Here is a 19,066-nt window from a genome sequence, read left to right as displayed (position 1 = left end):
CTGGTTGGATGAGCTCAAGTTGTCATAACTTTTGTTGACACCTTGTTACTGTTTCAGCTAGTTAAGGAACTCTCTGAGACCGTCTGATGGAGATGAAATGGTCTAGGTGCCTAAAGATGTACTCTCACATTTTAAGGAAATAATATTATTATTATTGCTTCATTTCACAAGGAAACTGTAACGTTATGTCCTATACAAGCAGACAGGGAAATTATTCACTTAGCTCTTCCCAATTTCCTTTACTACTCTGCCGTTATGTCTAGATATGATTCACGTTTGGTCACCATTTCCCTGAATTTATGGGACTGACCAGCACTGTCACCTTTAAAAAAAAAAAAAAAAAAAAAAAAAAAAGAGAGAGAGAGAGAGAGAGAAAAGAAAACATCTATACTGGCAAATTAGTGAAAATTGGCAAATGTTCCAGATCAGTGACCGCTCCTCCCTGACCGAGACATTTCCTCTGTATAAATTGAATCTTTAGGAAGAACCACATTTATGCCTTCATTTTTTTTTCACTGCCATCCAGTGGAATCACACTAGGTTACATCGATCAATACACTGGATCATTATTTTGATTGACTTATGTTATGTTAGACAAATAATGAATTAATTTTGCTAAAGGACACTCCATACATATATAGCACTTAAATTTGAGGACGATCTTATGTGTGAAGAGTGTGTCCTCTTTGTAAAATGGAGTAAAAAAATTGCTGATATTAATATACATTTACACTTTTCTAAATTTACCTGGTTACACCCCACCCCTCCACCTCCCCCACCCCCCCACACACTCTCCCCCACCCCCCCACACACTCTCCCCCCGGCTTTCAATCAGACAAGCGGTGCTGTTATTTCCTGGGTTGGTTAACTCAGTCTAACTAAACTCAAGAGGCAGGAAATTCCCTGGAGAATCTGCCTTACAAAGACTTCTCATTGAGCTGCATTGGGAAGTCTGTGATTGGACAGCCACAGAAAGTCTGGGCGGGGTTAGAAGGGGAGGGCTTAAAAGGCAGCAGACAAGAGAACTGCAGGTTTTGCAAGCTGATTTTAGATATATGCCCAATAAAAAAAATACATAATTAAATGCATGCAAGTTTTAATGTGGGGTATATTAACTAAACAGTGATTTTTATTTTATATATTTTTATTTGGGCAGTCCCTTTAATGGTGAAGAAAAGCAGCTACCTGTGATCACCTATCATATCTATATTGATCATTTTCAATGTATTAACCTGTGACAGTATGCATATTATCAGTGTTCGGATTCTTGATTGTCTAAAATTCTGATGCATTTTGACAAGTATTGAAATGGTCTGTGACTTTCTTAGGATTATAGAGGAAAATGATAAGTAGTGTCTGCTATGCTGTGATTTATTAAGCTATCATCATCATGTTGAACTTTTGTTTTAGTGCTCAAAAAAGGAAGACTCAAGTAAAGATTGGTTATCAAGAAAAATTATAAATATTTAGTGACCGTATTCTAAAGTTGTTTTTTCCTCATCAGCTATTGTCTAGAAGAACATATTATCTGTGTGGGTAACGGGATAGGGCAATAAAACATACATTGAAATGTGGATCAGTACCTCTGGCTGTATTATTGGATTACCTGGAATCGTTACTGTGCTGTCAGATAATAAAGCATGTTTCAGTGTAATCATTTTATAATGTTTAATGAAATAAATACCAATGACTGATATTTATTATTATATATAGATCTAGAATTATTATTTCTATTTCTTGTCCGTTTATTTTTTAGATTGATCCCTACATTTATGTAGTATACTATTTGACAGGAGTTTATTCTACTTAATAAAATTACTTCCCAGTGCTGTGGGGTAAAGTAAAACTAAAATACAGGGTTGACATTGACGGGGCAGGAGTGGGACAAGATATACATATTGACGCACAAATGCTCAATAAGCTGAAAACTGCAGGAGACATGCTACAAAGTCCTGACGAGGTGGCACAGAACAGCCGACGTTATACACCGAATTAGCAGTGAGATTTCAGGGGCATGTTGGAGGTGTGGGGCCGCCGAGGGTACTGGCCTGCATATTTGATGGTCTTGCCCCGTCCTTGTCCCCTTCTGGATCCAGATACTCTAAAATATACAACATCACAGATTCTGACCTCCCATTCCAAACTTTACCCATGCGTCTACAACATACTAAGTCGCCTGTATCCTCTTATAAGAAATCCCCACTGTGTGGAAACAGTCAGGGGCGCCAACTTTACAGCAATGGGTCTCAAATGTAGAGGAAATTTACAGTATGGAATCGGTGACCACGGCTCTAAAGGGCCTCACTGAAAAATGTGTCCTCACCTGGTCTCCATGGATTGTTTATGTATCAAGGCCTGATGCAGTAACCTAAACAAGCCTACAATGACCATGATACTTTCCTCTTATACACTTGGCCAGCTCGAACACCACTGCTGTATATTGTTATCCTAGCTCAGTCGTCCATGACAAAGGACAGTCTTGACCTCTTACTGTGGACCACACTCTACTCACCCCCCTCTATTTTTTTCCCCTTGTCTCCTCCTTTCATCCCCCCTCCCCCCACGCCCCTTACCCTCTCACATACAGGGACGAATTAATTTCCTTCCTCTATTTACACCAGAACGATGAGATGTTCTCTATGCCTTCCAAGGGCACCGCTCTAAAAAACCCTTACCCTTCTGCCACATCAGCCACCAATGATACTGTGCTCTGTGTCGTGGCTTGTACAATGTTGTTACCTCGTTGTTTGACAAATGTTTACCTTACTGTACCTGATTATACGCTATAACTATCCTGTGCATCTTGACACCTGTTAAAGTAAATTGTCAAGATTGTCACAAAAAAAGAAACAAAATAGGGTAGGCACACGTAAATTATTCAAACAATGCACCCAGTTCAGAGATGACCAAACTCCTCAGATGGAATAAGTGAAAATTTGATTGGACACAGAAACGTTTTGGCTCTGAGCCTTTATGAAACACCATAATATTATAATAATGGTATTATAATAATATTATACTTGATGTTCATATGTCATAGTTTTTATTCTTTTTACTGGAAGTTGCTGTGAGATTGTTTATTGTAGAATGGCAACATGAAGTGGCTCATCAGCAAGGCTCTTTACTAACGTAAGCATTTAAAATGTCTAATTTATGGTCAAAAGGCATTAACTGGAAGCATAGCTGACTTTTCCTGCATTTTTCCTGTTCAGCTATTCTGATTTTAAATGTGAAATTCACTTTGACTTCTCACTTGAGTAAGAAGCACTGCAAGTGTTCCGGTGAGAGAAACCATTGATGGGCCTGTGTCCTTTGGTGCTTAAAATATTAAAGGGACACTGTAGGCACTACAACAACTTCATCTTATTGAAGTAACTCTTAATTTCACTGATTAGAAGGCTTCAAGACACGCCTCCAAGCCCTCTCTGTATGTGAGCTGGGTATCTTACTGGGAATGTCTCTCTCATACCATAGTCATGCGTGCATGCTCAGTGCTGTCAATGGTCCATAGCATCATTGAATGCAAAGATTCTCTATGGAGGAATAGAAGGTGCATTGAGGCATCACGCGCGTGCGTCTTCATTCCCCAACGCTCCTCTATGAAGAGCAACCTGAGGACGTTTTGGCAGCGCCAAGGGAGACTCATTGCTGGAGAAAAGGTCAATTATTTGATTTATTTGGGGTGGGGGGGGGTTGTGGGCTTTATTTTTTGCTTGTTTTTTTACACATTGGGGGGCCTGACATGACTAGGGACATCAAGGATGTAGCTTTAGGAAGACAGATATGTATTCCTACGGCTACACTGTTCCTTTAACGTGTCTTCTAAAGTTTAGTTTAGGCACATTGGTCACTCACGCTGATTGAATGTTTACAGCATATTTCTTGTTATTCTTATGACTGCCTCGGGACATGTCACATCTGTTATTTCTGTTGCTAATAGTTTGGACTCGTAGTCTCACTAGAAACTGTTGTGATAGAAACAGCTTTCAGAAATACCTCTCATTCAGGTGTTATTCTTAAAAAAAAAAAAAATACATCACTAATTAGCACGTTAAATGTCCCCCAGTGTTTGTCAAAATCAAACAGGCGAACTTGACCTTGGGTTCAGTAGTAATACTTCCTCAGATCTCAGGTTGGTAAGGAAATGTTATCATTTTTAATACTTTTATTTCCCTAGTATACACACCTGCCATGCCACAACTAACACCTGTCTCTCTGAAAATCCTATCTGTATGTATATGCAATATGGTACTTTCCTCCCACTCATTCACAGTTCAATACATTTAGATTGTAAGCTCATGGGCTATCTAGCTAAATATTTTTCATTAAAAAAAATCACTTCAATGGCTAGATCTTGGCTCACAAGCAGGGCCCTATACCTTTTGTATTAGTCTGTGTATATTGTACAGTCTTTATCCCCAATTTTACGACATACCATCAATTTGGCATCCCTAACAGCAGGATACCTGCGGAAGGGGAAAAAGGGGGGGGGGCCTTGGTTGAGGTTGCATCACTGGCTCAGCCCAAAGGGGTGGGTCTTCCCAAATTACTGACAGGTCAGCCTGGTGTGAAGTTGCCTGTCAATCATCCAGGCTCTCCCAATGAGGGCAGGACATGGCAGGGTGCACTGATATCTAGTGATGCGCTCACGCTGTGGTTTTTGGGGACAGTTTGATGATGAGAACACCAGGGAACAAAGTTGTCGAGATTTACAAATGCCAATAATAATAATTCTCCTGCTTACATTAAACCAATATCCCAACTGTATGGTTTGAATAACCCTAGACTATACAGCATATTATATTTTAGTCTGGAATGCGTGTAAGGTAAGGACTTTTAAGAGAGAGAGAAGTAAAATTATAAGATTGGACCATTCTCCTGCTGACACATCTCTTATACTTCTTACCATTACTGCTTTTGTTACCGTTCTGGCCATTCACAAGCGCTCAACAAAAAAGAAAAAGGACGTTTTCTTCTGTGAAGAGCCATGTCTGGGATTTCTAAACTGCTGCTAGAATGAAGGTTTTAGTGGTAATATTTATAGGATGCTATGCAGTGTCTGCTTTCTGTTTACAACAGTGCTAGATAATGCACAATTCCTATGTATTCAGAATATAATTTTCGAAATGGTTAACCACGGGTTCCCCCTATGAATTATTACTAAATGGGAAGAGTCATATGCTACTAGCCAGGCCTTAAAAGTTACTAGCCACTGCAAGCCTGGCGGTTCCATGACAAACTCACCAGGTATGGGTTTTTTGTTTTTTGTATACTGGCCAGGGCAGAATGTTCACTCCGTTTTTATTTGGCTGTGTGTGGTTACTGTCATTGTGTCACGGAGTGATGATGCCAGCAGTTGTTACTGACCTTTACCACCCTATAGTCATCCCATTTCTATATGGGGCTTGTATGCTGTTATTGGCATATTACACACATTACATGACCTGTACCATATAATGTACTATATGTTCCTCAGGTTCTACACTTTACAGATGCTCCCAGGGGGACGTGGGCTGTGTGCGGAGACTAATTATTTGCGAAGTTAGTACCCAAAGCCCTTGACTTGGTGTTTTGTCAGCTGTGCTACATTTTGTTACGGTAACTAGGGCTAGGAAAACAGGAAAAGCCAGTGCCATCACTTGATAAGGATGTGCATGACTCGTGACAGAGAAGGAGAAAGAGGTTAATTGCTCCCAAAATGAACACAAGCATTTGGAAAAACTCCAAAATAAACACAAAATGCATTAAAATAGCCTTATATTCTATTTCTTTAAGACACTAAATGCAGTGTTTTATATACCAATCAATAAGTACACAGCACTGACTAGTCAATATTAACGGTCTGTTTTGGTATGGGCTTCTACAATTAGATGGCTGCTATTCGTAAATCTGCAAGTTACTAAAGTTGTTAAACATCAAATATTGTCTCAATCCATGTATCTTAAGGCATTATATTTAAAATACCCTGGCAGATTCCAACCTAAAGCTATTAGGAATGACCTTCCTAAAAAACTTTAACAAAAAAATAAATCTATATATATTTTTTTGTTAAATATGGACACGGTTTATGAAATTGATGTAATACGGTTCAGAAAATGTGAGTAAATATTTAATTTTTTTTAAAACAATATTGAAAACAATCGTTTCAAAATAAAATCTGAGTTCTGAATGTCTGCTTGGTATTTCAGTGTGAACCTACAATAGTATTCACGGTCAGTTAGCAGAGAACACACAGAGGAAAACCTTGTATGCTAACAAAATACAGCCTTATTGGGGTGCCTTAAAGTGGAACAGGTACTTTAGCAGGCAATCTCATGGGAAATAAAATACAACAATTCTGGTGTTGTATCAGCCACTTTAGCCACTTAAAATCCCATGAGATGCTACATAGCCCCCCCCCCCCCCCCCCCCCCCCCCCCCATTGCCACCTTTTAATAAAATTCAAAGACAATACTTTGCCTTATCGATATCTTCTGACCGTACTATAATTTATGAGATCCAAGACAGTCTTGGCATTCCGTGCGGTTTTAAATGTTACATAATCTAAAGATTTATTTATAAAGCACTTGAATTTTCGTTTTCAAGTGGGGTGCTTGAACAATATATTTTGTTACATTTAACATACACAGGCATGAGAGCCATTAGTAGCTGTTAGAGGGTCGGTTTGGCACATTGCTGCAGAGATAGACTTGTTGATGTTTATTGGTGGGTTATTCTGTAGTTGTGGTGCTCTGCACAGAAGTGGTAAACTTTAGTTTATAGGGGCCAGGGAGAGAAGAGGGGAGCCCACTGGAGAAGTGATTACAAACCAGATTAGATAAGGGCAGGTCTGCATTACATTGTAAACCATTCATCTTGGTCATGTAGTCACACCACACAACGGATAACACACAGCATTATTTTACAGAGATAAATTGTTGTGTATTTATCTACATAATGGACTTTTTATACAAACTTGGCTCTAAAGATTCCGTGTGTCCCAATTTGTCTCCCAGCACTTATGTAGAAAATGAAAACGTGTATAGTAAATTGTGTGACGCTGGTTGTTTTGAATGTAAGAGTACAGATTTCCATACTGACGTGTGATTGAAAGCTCGTTAGGAATGTGCATTATGTGGGAGTCATGTCCCGTCTGTAATCAGGTCAGGCGCTCCGAGACCCACATTTTAAATGGCTGCAGAGTTTGTCACTGGCAATATGAGGACACGCGTTCAGTTTGCATTGCAGTGTTTGTTGTCCTGGTACACGTGATGTGATATGTCACGTGTTCTGGAAACACGTGGATTAACCCCCTTTTATTCAGAAGGACCGGCAGCGCATTTCAGAGCAGCTCAGAAACAGTTATTTAAAAACGTCTTTGGCCTCCTGACCCCTCAGAATTTACTGTAATAACACAGAAAAACATAATTGTTAAGGTTTTCTAATACTTTTTGTAGCCACGGGTTACGGGATAAGGCATCGCTTTTATCCCAAGTCACTGTATTTATATTTCTTTTGTTTCAAGCTGACACCAATTACACACTATTACTGTCTAAATTAGGTTGATTCTCTGGACATATTTCTCAAGGCAGTGGTATTATGGTATGGCAGTGGTTGTGTTTGTATACGGTATTATATTTCCCAAGCCAGAGCAAACTACAGAATTTAACACAGCTTGTGTGAATTGGTAGGACATATTTCTCATCTGAACTGATGGAACTGTTCAGAATGAAGGTAGACCTGTTGCCGGGAAATTATTTTGAATAGAATATCAACTGGTTGACATTATTTACCTGTAGCCAAGCTACAGTTATTGAGTTGAAGTTACCATGTCAACAGTATATACGTATAGGATATAACCATTTCTACGTATAGCATTTATATATTAATGTATTACAATGCTGCACCATTCACATATTATGTTTGCGACCACCTGATCGAAATAGCAGAGCTTTACTCTTCCAAAGGGAGCACCTCTATTGGCTGGCTGAGTGTCTAGGACCAGTATAGATTATACTACGGCAGTAATAACGGAGTAAAAGTCTTGGTAAAAATCTAATTTGCCTATCATTTTCCACTAATATACTCTCCATCAGTACATAGTTTCCTAAGGACAATGAACAAATAAAAAAAATAAAAAAATTTTATATTAGGATGTTTAATTGAAATTCCTCTTCTGACACTCAGAGGTAAGTATGAAGAATGAATAAGCAATACCCTTGTCGTGTCTATACATTTACTAGCCGTGTAGTTATGGTATTATTGATAGAAAAGTTGGTAATGCAGTTGAGACTGTTCTTACCTTTTGTCATTTAATATGTTTATTTTTTTCAAGTTAATGAAGTCCAATAATTGTGTTATATTTGCTTATAAGCAGATGCCTAGCAAGCGACTGGAGAACTGCAGTGTGCTTACATGCCACGAAAACTATTTGTATATCTGTAATCACGAGACTTTGCGACCTGAAACTTGACATCACAATGGAGTAATAATTTAAAACCTGTGCTGTTTGGGTGAAGAATTGCCCCTCTATTTATTATACAAGCATGCACTTCATATTCTGGCATCACTAGCTAAAGGACTGTCTTATTTTGTACTTAAGTACAGTTTGACAACAAATGAATAACCCATCCCGTTCAGTTGCAGTGAAGGATTGTCTCTTAACAATTTTTATACTCAAATGGTGGAGCACTCGGTTCCATCTGTTTGGCTTGCTTTATCACAGTCTCCCACAATATGTGGCAATGGCTGTAGCCCTTTTTAATTTTAACTAAAGGGATTTTCATAATGATCAAAGTGCAACTTCCATATATAAAGGAGATGGTTTGCATGGACACAGGTATCCCTTCACCTGACGTAAATGTTATAGTGAGACCTTAAACAAGTAGGTTGCAAAACAGCTCAGAAATTTCTGACACCTAATGTCCATTCTATGAAGATGAATTGGCCATTATATGTTCAAGCCCATGCGCGAGACAAACTTAGAAATTTATTCCTTTTAAATAAGACACTGCAAAATCTGTGTTTTGTTGTTTTTTGGGTTAATTCTTATATAGCAAGATAGTACTTGGGGTTGACAGGGTAAGTAGAAATAAACATGGCCAACTATGTAAAATCAGTGAACTAACATTTATAATCCTAATATCCTTGCTAATAAAGTTTGTAGGCATGACCAGTTCGCACTTTTTCTTATCTGCTAACATCAGTAATAAAGCATTTTGTATCTTCGACGACTGACTTGGTCCATTTTGACATAATCCCATATAATGGACATTGTGAATGGAGTTAGCGGGAAGTTGAGGACCAGTCTAGGACCTACTTGCTGAAGGATCATGTTCCACAAGGCATCCACCTCAGGACAGTGCCAAAGGCCATGTGATAGATCTGCCTCCCCCTGATTATACATGAGGAAAGTCCTGCCATGGTTTAGACCTGCCATGATGCAGAGTAACGGAGAGAAAGCATTGGAAAACCAGAATCCCTATGGAAGTTAAGTTTAAAAAGGTAGCAGAACTTCATTTAAGACGTGCTCCTACCAAGCTTTGCATGTAGTTTACAGCTCCAATAGAAGACTGCATGGGTGACTGTGTAGTCAGGCTTTCAAATGTTTGAGGGAAAAGTTGTGAATACCATGTAGGTACTAATACTGTGACTTTTGGATTGGTGTGTGTTTAATCAGATTGTTGATTACAACTTGTATCAAAAACATACTTTAGGTCAAAGTAATGCATGGATGCAGACAAATAAATTGCAGTGCGATACTTTCTCAGAATACAGTGTTTGATAAAGAAAGCCCAGTTTTGGCCATTATCTGCTGTTGGTCTGTGAGCTCACAATCTCGCTGATTACCTGCTTATGAAAATATCACGTTTCTACTTGTTTACTGCGCAGCAAAATGGAATGTAGGTCTCGATCTGCCACTTCCTGCTTATGACATCAGCCAATTACCAACTGATTGCCCGATGGCTTAACGAGCCGTAAGAACAAAGGCTTTGTTTGAATCTTTTTCTTTTCTTTTTTTTTTTAACCTGTAAAATTAAGGATGGGTATACATAGCTCTCCTAATGATCCACATTCCATTACAGTACCCATACACGTCGTATTAAGTGCGTCAGCTCGACACGTGTCCACTTTTTCCAAACCTTCATTTGTGCCGTCTAACCTATTTAGGTTTGTAGGTGTCTTAATGTAATGCATGTATTTGATAAACATCTGGGAAGTAATGAGTTGAATATTTTTGACATACCTGGATAATTGTGGAATGGTGCACCTGATTTCTTCACCTGTTATATTGGGTGCATTCACATTCTGTTGTGATTTATCCACGCTTGTAGAGATTCCAATTAACCTGGATATTTATCTCCTCCTGAAATGGATCGCTCTATGTTAAATGGTTAACAAAACAAACAAAAAACCTTCTGTATTGTTTACCCCCTTATTATTTTCAATATTCTGTAGCGAAAGAGACGGTTGACACATCCATCAACAAGAAATGTTATTAAGTGTTTTAGGTCTACTTTCTCGTACTTCATATGTCTAATTACAGCCTACATTTAAGCTCTTCGCTTCTGTCGTTTTAAGTACCTATAATTTGGTCTCTCCTCTGCATCATGATAAATGTAAAGAATTCATACAAGTTTGTACAATGTTAAGATCTACTCTGGGTAATACACAGTGATTACCACTCAAAACTAATCACGCTAGACCTTTCTGTGGCCTTCAGCAAATGAGGTCACTTTGCTGTTGCTTGTTCTGCAAGGAATCAAAGTACCCGTAATTGATTTCAAAACACAATCCCTACATTTATTTGACCTTGTAGCCTGCGGAATATTATTCCTGTACCTGACCTATGCGGTCTCGCACTTCGTAGAGCAAAGTGTTTTCCAGTTTCTGTTTGCTACCTTGTTAAAAATGTTCTTCTTGTAGGCTTGCCTAAAACATACAAATAAGTATGTTATATGATTAGAATTTTCATCTTTTAAATGGGCTAGTGTCTACATTGTATTTTGCTATGTAGATATTGTGATGACACATATGAAAGCAATACACCCTGTTCCAAATAATTATGCAAATGATATTTTTCTCATTTACCTAAATAATTGATGTAAATAACAGTCAGCATAATTTTCATGTTATCAACTATTAAGAGTACAATTCAAATTTTATTGAACAAACCTAATAACAGTATTTTTTTTAAACATAAACTTACAATGCACTGTTCCAAGTTATTACGCACAGTAAGTTTCAAAACACTTTATAGGTTGTAAAGAACTGCAATTTGTCATTTGTTGTGTTTGCAGCATATTTACTGAAATCAAAAGCTATTTCAATCAAACTTATAACAACATTTTAACTTTTTAAACATTTTAACAGGTCACGTTACATTTTAACATAGGACCCCTTATTTGATAGCAGCTTCACAAGTCTTGCATCCATTGGACTTGTGAGTTTTTGGACAGTTTCTGCTTGAATTTGTTTGCAAGATGTCAGAATAGCCTCCCAGAGCTGCTGTTTGGATGTAAACTGCTTCCCACCCTCATAGATCTTTTGCTTGAGGATGCTCCAAAGGTTCTCAATAGGATTGAGGTCAGGGGAGGATGGAGGCCACACCATGAATTTCTCTCCTTTTATCCCCATAGCAGCCATTGATGCAGAGGTATTCTTTGCAGCATGAGATGGTGCATTGTCATGCATGAAGATGGTTTTATTACGGAAAGCATAGTTCTTCCTTCTGTACAAGAGAAGAAAGTGGTCAGTCAGAAACTCTACATACTTTGCATCAAGAGGTCATCTTTACACCTTCGGGGACCCTAAAGGGGCCGACCAGCTCTCTTCCCATGATTCCGGCCCAAAACATGACTCCACCATCGCCTTGCTGACGTCCCAGCCTTGTTGGAACAGGGTGGCCGTCCACCAACCATCCACTATTCTGTCCATCTGGACCATCCAGGGTTGCACGGCACTCATCAGTGAACAGGACTGTTTGAAAATTAGTCTTCATGTATTTTTCTGCCCAATGCAGCCATTTCTGCTTGTGAGCATTGGTTAGTGGTGGCCGAATAGAAGGTTTATGCACAGTTGCAAGACTCTGGAGGACTCTACATATTGATGTCCGTGGGACTCCAGAGGCACCAGTAGCTTCAAATATCTGTTTGCTGCTATGTAATGGTATTTTAGCAGCTGCTCTTTTGATCCGATGCATGGATCTGGCAGAAATCTTCCTCAATGGGCTTTTATCTGCATGAACCCGTCTGTGCTCTGAATCAGCCACATATCTCTTAATAGTGCGATGATCACGCTTAAGTTTTCGTGAAATATCTAATGTTTTCATACCTCGTCCAAGGCATTGAACTATTTCACTCTTTTCGGCAGCAGAGTGATCCTTTTTCTTCCCCATATTGCATGAAAATGGTGCTCTGCTTAATAATGTGGAACACCCTCCTTTAGTAGTTTTTTCCTTAAATTGGGCTCACCTGGCAATCTAATTATCACAGGTGTTCGAGATTGTTTTCAGTGATCAAAAGAGCCCTGAGACACAATGCCATCCAAACTGAAAAACAAAATATTTAATCTTTGTGACACTTAAATAGAATTTGCATAATAATTTGGAACAGGGTGTAAGAATTTTGCTGAAACTGTAATATTTATCGAGACATTTCCGTAACGTGTGATGAAGCCACATACATCCAGTGCGTCTCTCTAAGAAGCAATGGATAGTCTGATTGCGGTGACTGCTGCGCATGCACTGTATGCCTTGATACTCAAAAAGCATTGGATTGGACTGTGACCACCATGACTGATAATCTCATTGTTGGAGGAGCAACTGCAGAGAGGAGATTATCCCAGTGCTGGACTACAGCTCCACTAATGCTCTTCCTTTTTTTTTTTTTTTTTTTTACTAATGAAGTGCGGGCCCTGAATCTAAAAAATTTCTCATGTTGTATATTTCTGCTACTCTTCAGGTTCTGGTACTGAGGTATAATTGTTTAAGGTCAATCTACATTTTAGATTAAGTATTTCATTAATTTGTATCTAGCACCCAGTGTACCATATCATGGGAAAACCCATTCAGTCATCTAGTGCTTTGTCATGTTTTAGATGTAGGGACACTCTAAACACAAAAACAACTTTAGCTTAGTATATAGACCATGCCCATGAGGTCTCACTGCTCAATTCTCTGCCGTTTAAGAGTTAAATCAGCTTGTTTATGCAGCCCTAGCCACACCTCCCCTGGCTGTTACTCACACAGCCTTCCTACAAACTTCCTGTAAAGAGACATCTAATGTTTAAATCTCCCTTATTGCACATTCTGGTTAATTTAGAATCGCATGGTTAATAGCCTTGTAGACCCTGCAGGAGTAAGTGTATGATTAAAGTTCAATTGACTGAACAGGAGATTCAATTTTAAAAAAACTAAGAAAAAACGCACTGTTCTGTCACATCTGATTGAAAACAAAACCATGTTTGATGCAGGCTGTCAGTCACAGCCAGGGGAGGTGTGGCTAAGGCTGCATAAACCGAAACAAAAGTGATTTAGCTCCTAAAACTTCAGAGGCATGATGTTTGTACCAAAACTGCATCATTAAGCTAAAGTTATTTTGGTGCTTCGATTATCCCTTTAATTTCTGCTATTGTGTCTCATGAGACTACAGTTGATGTGACTGCCCATCACACATGTACTTCTTAGTCTGTAAGTGTAAGTGTGTGTTTACTTGTTGCTTCATCCTGTAGGTGTATATACAAGCTGATTCTCCCCAGTGCCCCCGATGGCAGAAAGAGCACCACCATCAGTAACCGTCACTGCAGACATTCATTTAACCCTCACATTGAGACAGTCTGTAGAGCTCCCTAGCATTCCCATTCATGCCAGTTGGTAATGTATAACTCTCTGCCAGATACGTCATATCAGCAAATGTCTCACCCTTAATAAAAAAAAAAAACACAAACTTTAACCAAATGAAATGATCTAACACACAACACAAGTGACACTGCATAACAATACAGACTATGGTCCGGAATTCCTGTGATGTACAATGCAGACAATACGCACAGAATCGTAACATACACACAGACAGATATAACATACACACTGTAACTTTAAATGGAGGTTAAAGAAACCGCGAGATTCTTGGTTTGGATTTGCAACTTATGTTCAATACATTTATATAAATAATGAATCAAAATATGTAATTCTTAAAAAAACACCTGCTGTAAACCGAAAATATTCTCCATTATGTTGGGAGAATTGTGCATGTTTGCTCATTCACTTTGTCAATCGTCTCTGCAGAGATTGCTATGTTTAAGATTTAGAATTTTTTTTCAGGTAACGTCTTTCGGAAGGGTGGGGAGGCATTTTTACCTTGAAAATTTCTAGTCTGTGGATGTTATGTGTATATATCTAACCTGTTTAATAGCCTGTGCTGTGGATTAGCTAGATACCAGTAGCTATTAAAATGTTGCCATGACTAAACAGCAGGCACCGCAGACAGTGTGGTAGCGCAGGGCACTGAGCTGGCATCTACTAGGACCTCCGAATGATTAATGTTTCCCCATTAGCTCTCATGGCACTGAATAGTTTCCTAGGCTTGGCACCGTTCTGCTTGTCTCCATGCCCTGTTAGCTTTGTGCGCACTGGCCCGTACTTATTGCATTTCTTATCGAAATAAAAGTTTGTGACCGGGGGAGTGGGGGGGGTGATCTTGTTTCTAGGATCAAAATGTCTTTTTAAAAATGTTGGGTAAAGCCAAGAGCAGAGAGGGGGTTTAGAAGTGAGGGTAGTGTTTTAATGCTGCTAAGAAATCATACAGAAGCATTACTTCATATCAGGAGTCAGTTACAGTAATTAACCTGTCAAAATTGGAATTCGTAATAGAAAGAAGAGTAAATGGAGCCGGGTGTTGGCAGTTTCTGGTGTTTGGGAGTGCCGGGTGATTGGCAATTTTCACTGTACATTGGGCTTTGTAAAGGAGGGAGTTTGGTGGAAAATTGAGGGTCCGCAGCACCCACCAATGTACTAACACTATACAGTAAAGGAGAGCCAAAACCCGCACTGTGTGTACCGTACTCTCTGCATTTCTTTGTGTTTGTATTTAGAAGTATGTCATAAGCTAGAGTTGAAATTTAACTCCTATTTTCGCGCTCACCTGTATATTTCTAATTTTGTAATTTTGTTTTTAATGCAAAGCGGTATGCTCCTAAATGACATCCTCATACTAATTCTTTCAATTTGAAAGGAGCTAGATTTTATTTTTATTTTTTTATGTAAAAAAGAAATAAATAAAAATACATCCCCACTTTAGTATATGATAGTCTCCTTCAGCCGTATCTATGCACCTTAGGTCACCTTGGGTGCTGTTTTTTGTTTTGTTTTTGTACATATACTTTGTTTAAAAAAAAAAAAAAAAAAAAAATCCTATTTCTTCTCAAAACCTGATGAATTATTATATTAAAATAATTTTGTGGTGAAAATTGTTCTCTAAGCACCAAAACTAGTCCAGCTTAATGTAGTAGTGTTGGTGTAAAGAGTCTCTCCCCTGTATACCTAGTCTTTTCTCTGAATTTGTCTAGTGGCTAGTTCTCAGACAGCCCTTAGAGATGCTTTGTTACAGGGCTGACATTTGCCGCTCTTTTGAGATGCATTGGTATAATGTATCTCTATGAAGAGATGCTGCTTGTCGATTAGATTGCCGCACAGTAGGCCCACTAATGCTTCTCTCTGGAGAAGTATTGGGTTGCTTGATATTATCAGTAATGATGAACTCATCCAAGGGCAGAACAGCAGCCATGGCAAGACTGGCATGGCAAGGGATCACAATTTTATGCATTTGCAAAGACTCTTGTTTTGGCATGATTGCATTACGTTAGTAGCAGTAATCCTTTGTATCTCGCCCATGGTGTCCTACATGTCCTACAAAATCTCAGTTCTTTGTGTCAGCATTCTGTACTCTGGGACTTACTAGGCATGGAATCACTGGAAACCGTATCAAAAACTACAATCTTTATCTACCAATCGACATTTCTGAAACTATCCAAGCAATCCTGTGTGGTAATTCCAGCCTTCCTTAATTGTTTTATAGAATTGAAGGGAGGAGATTGTGAGGTTTTTGGTTTTAATTTTTTAATTATTTTTTTTGTTCTTTCATACATTTAGGAAAGATGCCTTTTTGAAATGGTAATGTCGTTCCTGATCATTAGTTGTTGGTCCATATGAAGGAAGTCAAAGTCGGTAGCACAAATGACAGTCATTATACACAGGGAGAAATTAAACTGACAGAAAGTAATTGTATCGTGCTTGACGCATTTCACACCTTTGGGAACTTATTCGTTAGCAGTACTTACTTGTACTGGATATTGGATTGGATATTGCTTATGAGCAAGTGCTGAAATGTAAGAAACACATAAAGCATGTTATAAACTCTTTTTTTTTTGTGGGATGTATTTGCCTTTATTTCTGAAAGCTTGCCAGAGGAAGAATTGTCCCTGTGCTACAACTGCCCCTCTCCAACTTAGCGATCTGATGCATGGTCAGGTATCCATGAATTTCTTTCTGCATCATCATCCGTAGGAATGCAGTTTTTTTTGCCAAAGTTTTCACAAGTTACACGAATATCAGAGGGTTGACACTTTGCTCAGTGATACAGTATTTTGAGTTATCTAATATGACTAGCTCTGGAGTGACTCTGCTCTAACATTACTATTCCTTGGTTACAGAAATGTAATATTGGTTTATCTCAGGAATATATTGAGACAGCATTTTCTATTGATGTCCATGGACTTTTTGGCACATTAGTCCCAAGATATCTTGAAGAGATATCCAAGAACTGATTTAACAAACATGGCGTCTCTGGGTTGCTTAAAGAGACACAGTCAGCGATTTTACAGTGTTAATAGTGATATTAAGATATATTAAATAGGAAAGATTATGGTTTGTAAGCTGACAATTGTTTAGGTGAGTTCGAAATATTTGGTTTTCATGTTTTGACACGTATGAAACGTAATTGGACTCAAAACGCTTACTGAATAAGCAAAATATTTATTTATTACATAACACTACTGTGTCTAATCATAGAAAATATAGATATTTACTTTACAGGGAAAATCACACCATTGAATAAAACGTTGAAAATCACCTATAACTTGTTTATAATTGGGAAGTGTGAATTTCTACATTTCACTTTATTTTTCAGACCTCATAAACGTGTAATTTTTAAATATAAGCGAAAAACATATTTAAAAATCCAGAAAAATGACCGTTTCCCTTTAAACAGCAGGGTGCGCAACTTTGTATCATCGATAGTCCCAACAAAACACTTAGAATCAGGATGTTGTCTTTGTTCCATGTCAGTACAAAAATTTAATAAAGCTTATTTATTTTGCCATTAATAACCTGTGATGGGCTACTAATGTAATAATGTGGTTTTGGTCTGATTTATATATTTACCTCTTCTTATAAATTGATTTACTGGTCAAAAATGGAGACTGTTGAATTTTCCAGTTTTTAATGTTGGTTATAAAACACAGACTAAATGTCTGTATGTACATATTCTATCTCAATATTTAACACGCTCTCTCGATTTGTTTTAGGAGGAGTCTGAAGTTGAGTCTGATGAACAGGCCAAAGATCAGAGACCCTCAGAGGACTATGAGCCTGCAAACACGGTGACCAGCGCCCTATCAGTGAATGAGTATTTTGCCAAGCGTATGGCTGAATTTAAGAAATCCCAAGCCAACAGAACACAATCAGCACCTCTGAAAACCAAGGAACGTTTGGTAGATTCCTCTGAGAATTCTTCTGAAGACACAAAACAAAAGTCCAAAAAGAAGAAACGGAACAAACAAGATGGCAATATTGAATCTGATTGTCTAAAAGAGCCTGAAGTCATAGAAAATTTAGAAAATGAATTCAACCAAACTGCTTCAAAAAGTCAACTGCCAAAGAAAAAATCCAAGAAGAAGAAGGTAAAATCCAAGGAGATAAAATCTGAGGACACCAAATGCAATGGGGAGGAAGACGATGCACAAGCATCGGACAATGAATTTGGAGATGATAAACCCCAAAAACGGAAAAAGAAAAACAAAAGGAATAGGGAAGAGAGACCTGAGCACAGTTATGAGAAGGACGGGGACTCTCCAACTGAAACAGAGAAACCTAAAAAGAAGAAGAAAAAAAAGCAGTCTGCATAAGTTCCAAGTGATCTTAATGAGATTTTGATGGTGAGAGATAAGACCGAAGTGACTGATTCTTCCCTGATCTTCCACCCACATATGACAGCCTTTGTAACTGCCCAAAACTGTTTCCATGGTCGAATGTCCCAAATAGCATATTATTTTAATGCTAAGATCCTCTAAAAATATATTTTATATTGGAAAATTATTTAACTGTTCTAAGCCCCAAATCATGAAAAAAAATAACCTAAAAAGAATATAGCACATTTGTTGCGAACAGTATTTATTATCTATTAATTCCCGAGTTCCTGTAAGAAATAGATCTGCTGGCATTAAACCCTTTTAAAACTAGTGGTGGTGCTCCATCTGAATTCAACTACCAGTTTTCCGTCAAGAATTTAATTCCCATTTCCACAAACAAATCTCACAAATTTGTCAAATATTAAAGAACTTTAGAAGGATTTTCTGATTTATTTATTTTTACGCTTCCTGTATTTGAATTGTCCATATATCAGGAGAATCTAAAAGTAAAATGCGCAGTTACTCTCCTGTGCCCAGACTTATTTTCACACGGTTCGTTATCTGATAAAGGAGTATGTCGTCTGTGTTTGTCCGTATGGAATTACAGCCTACTTAATGGTAATTGTCTGCCTGAACTGATGTATCCAAAAATAAAAATTGTTTCTTTTGTTTAAAACAAAACCCACAAACCATGGTCTAATTAAAGGATTATATTTGTCCATGCCAAAGCTTTGGAACAAGGTTCTTGTTGATTCTTAGCCAGGTGTTCCTTTTTGCCAAGCAGGTACGTGCACCACACAGCATAGGTCCACAACAGGCAACTGAACACATTTTTTTTTCCCTCCCCATTAAACCATTGGCATAGACACTGTTTGTATGTTTACTGATCTGTTGGATTTTC

General features: G+C 38.2%; 1 protein-coding gene across 1 annotated transcript in view; it reads left to right on the top strand.

Annotated features, from left to right (window-relative positions):
- The window catches only part of PINX1 (PIN2 (TERF1) interacting telomerase inhibitor 1), a 95,571-nt gene extending 76,725 nt beyond the window's left edge, over positions 1–18,846 (top strand). The window contains exon 7 of the mRNA XM_063440810.1: positions 17,563–18,846. Within this exon, the coding sequence (XP_063296880.1) occupies positions 17,563–18,162 (600 nt within the window). The 3' untranslated portion in view covers positions 18,163–18,846. The remainder of the gene's footprint in view (positions 1–17,562) is intronic.
- The last annotated feature ends 220 nt before the right edge of the window (positions 18,847–19,066 follow it).

Source organism: Pelobates fuscus, chromosome 2 (genome assembly GCF_036172605.1).
Source record: "Pelobates fuscus isolate aPelFus1 chromosome 2, aPelFus1.pri, whole genome shotgun sequence".
Taxonomy (NCBI): Eukaryota; Metazoa; Chordata; class Amphibia; order Anura; family Pelobatidae; genus Pelobates; species Pelobates fuscus.
The sequence above is the reverse complement of the archived record's forward strand: the minus strand, read 5'-3'. Positions and strand labels throughout refer to the sequence as shown.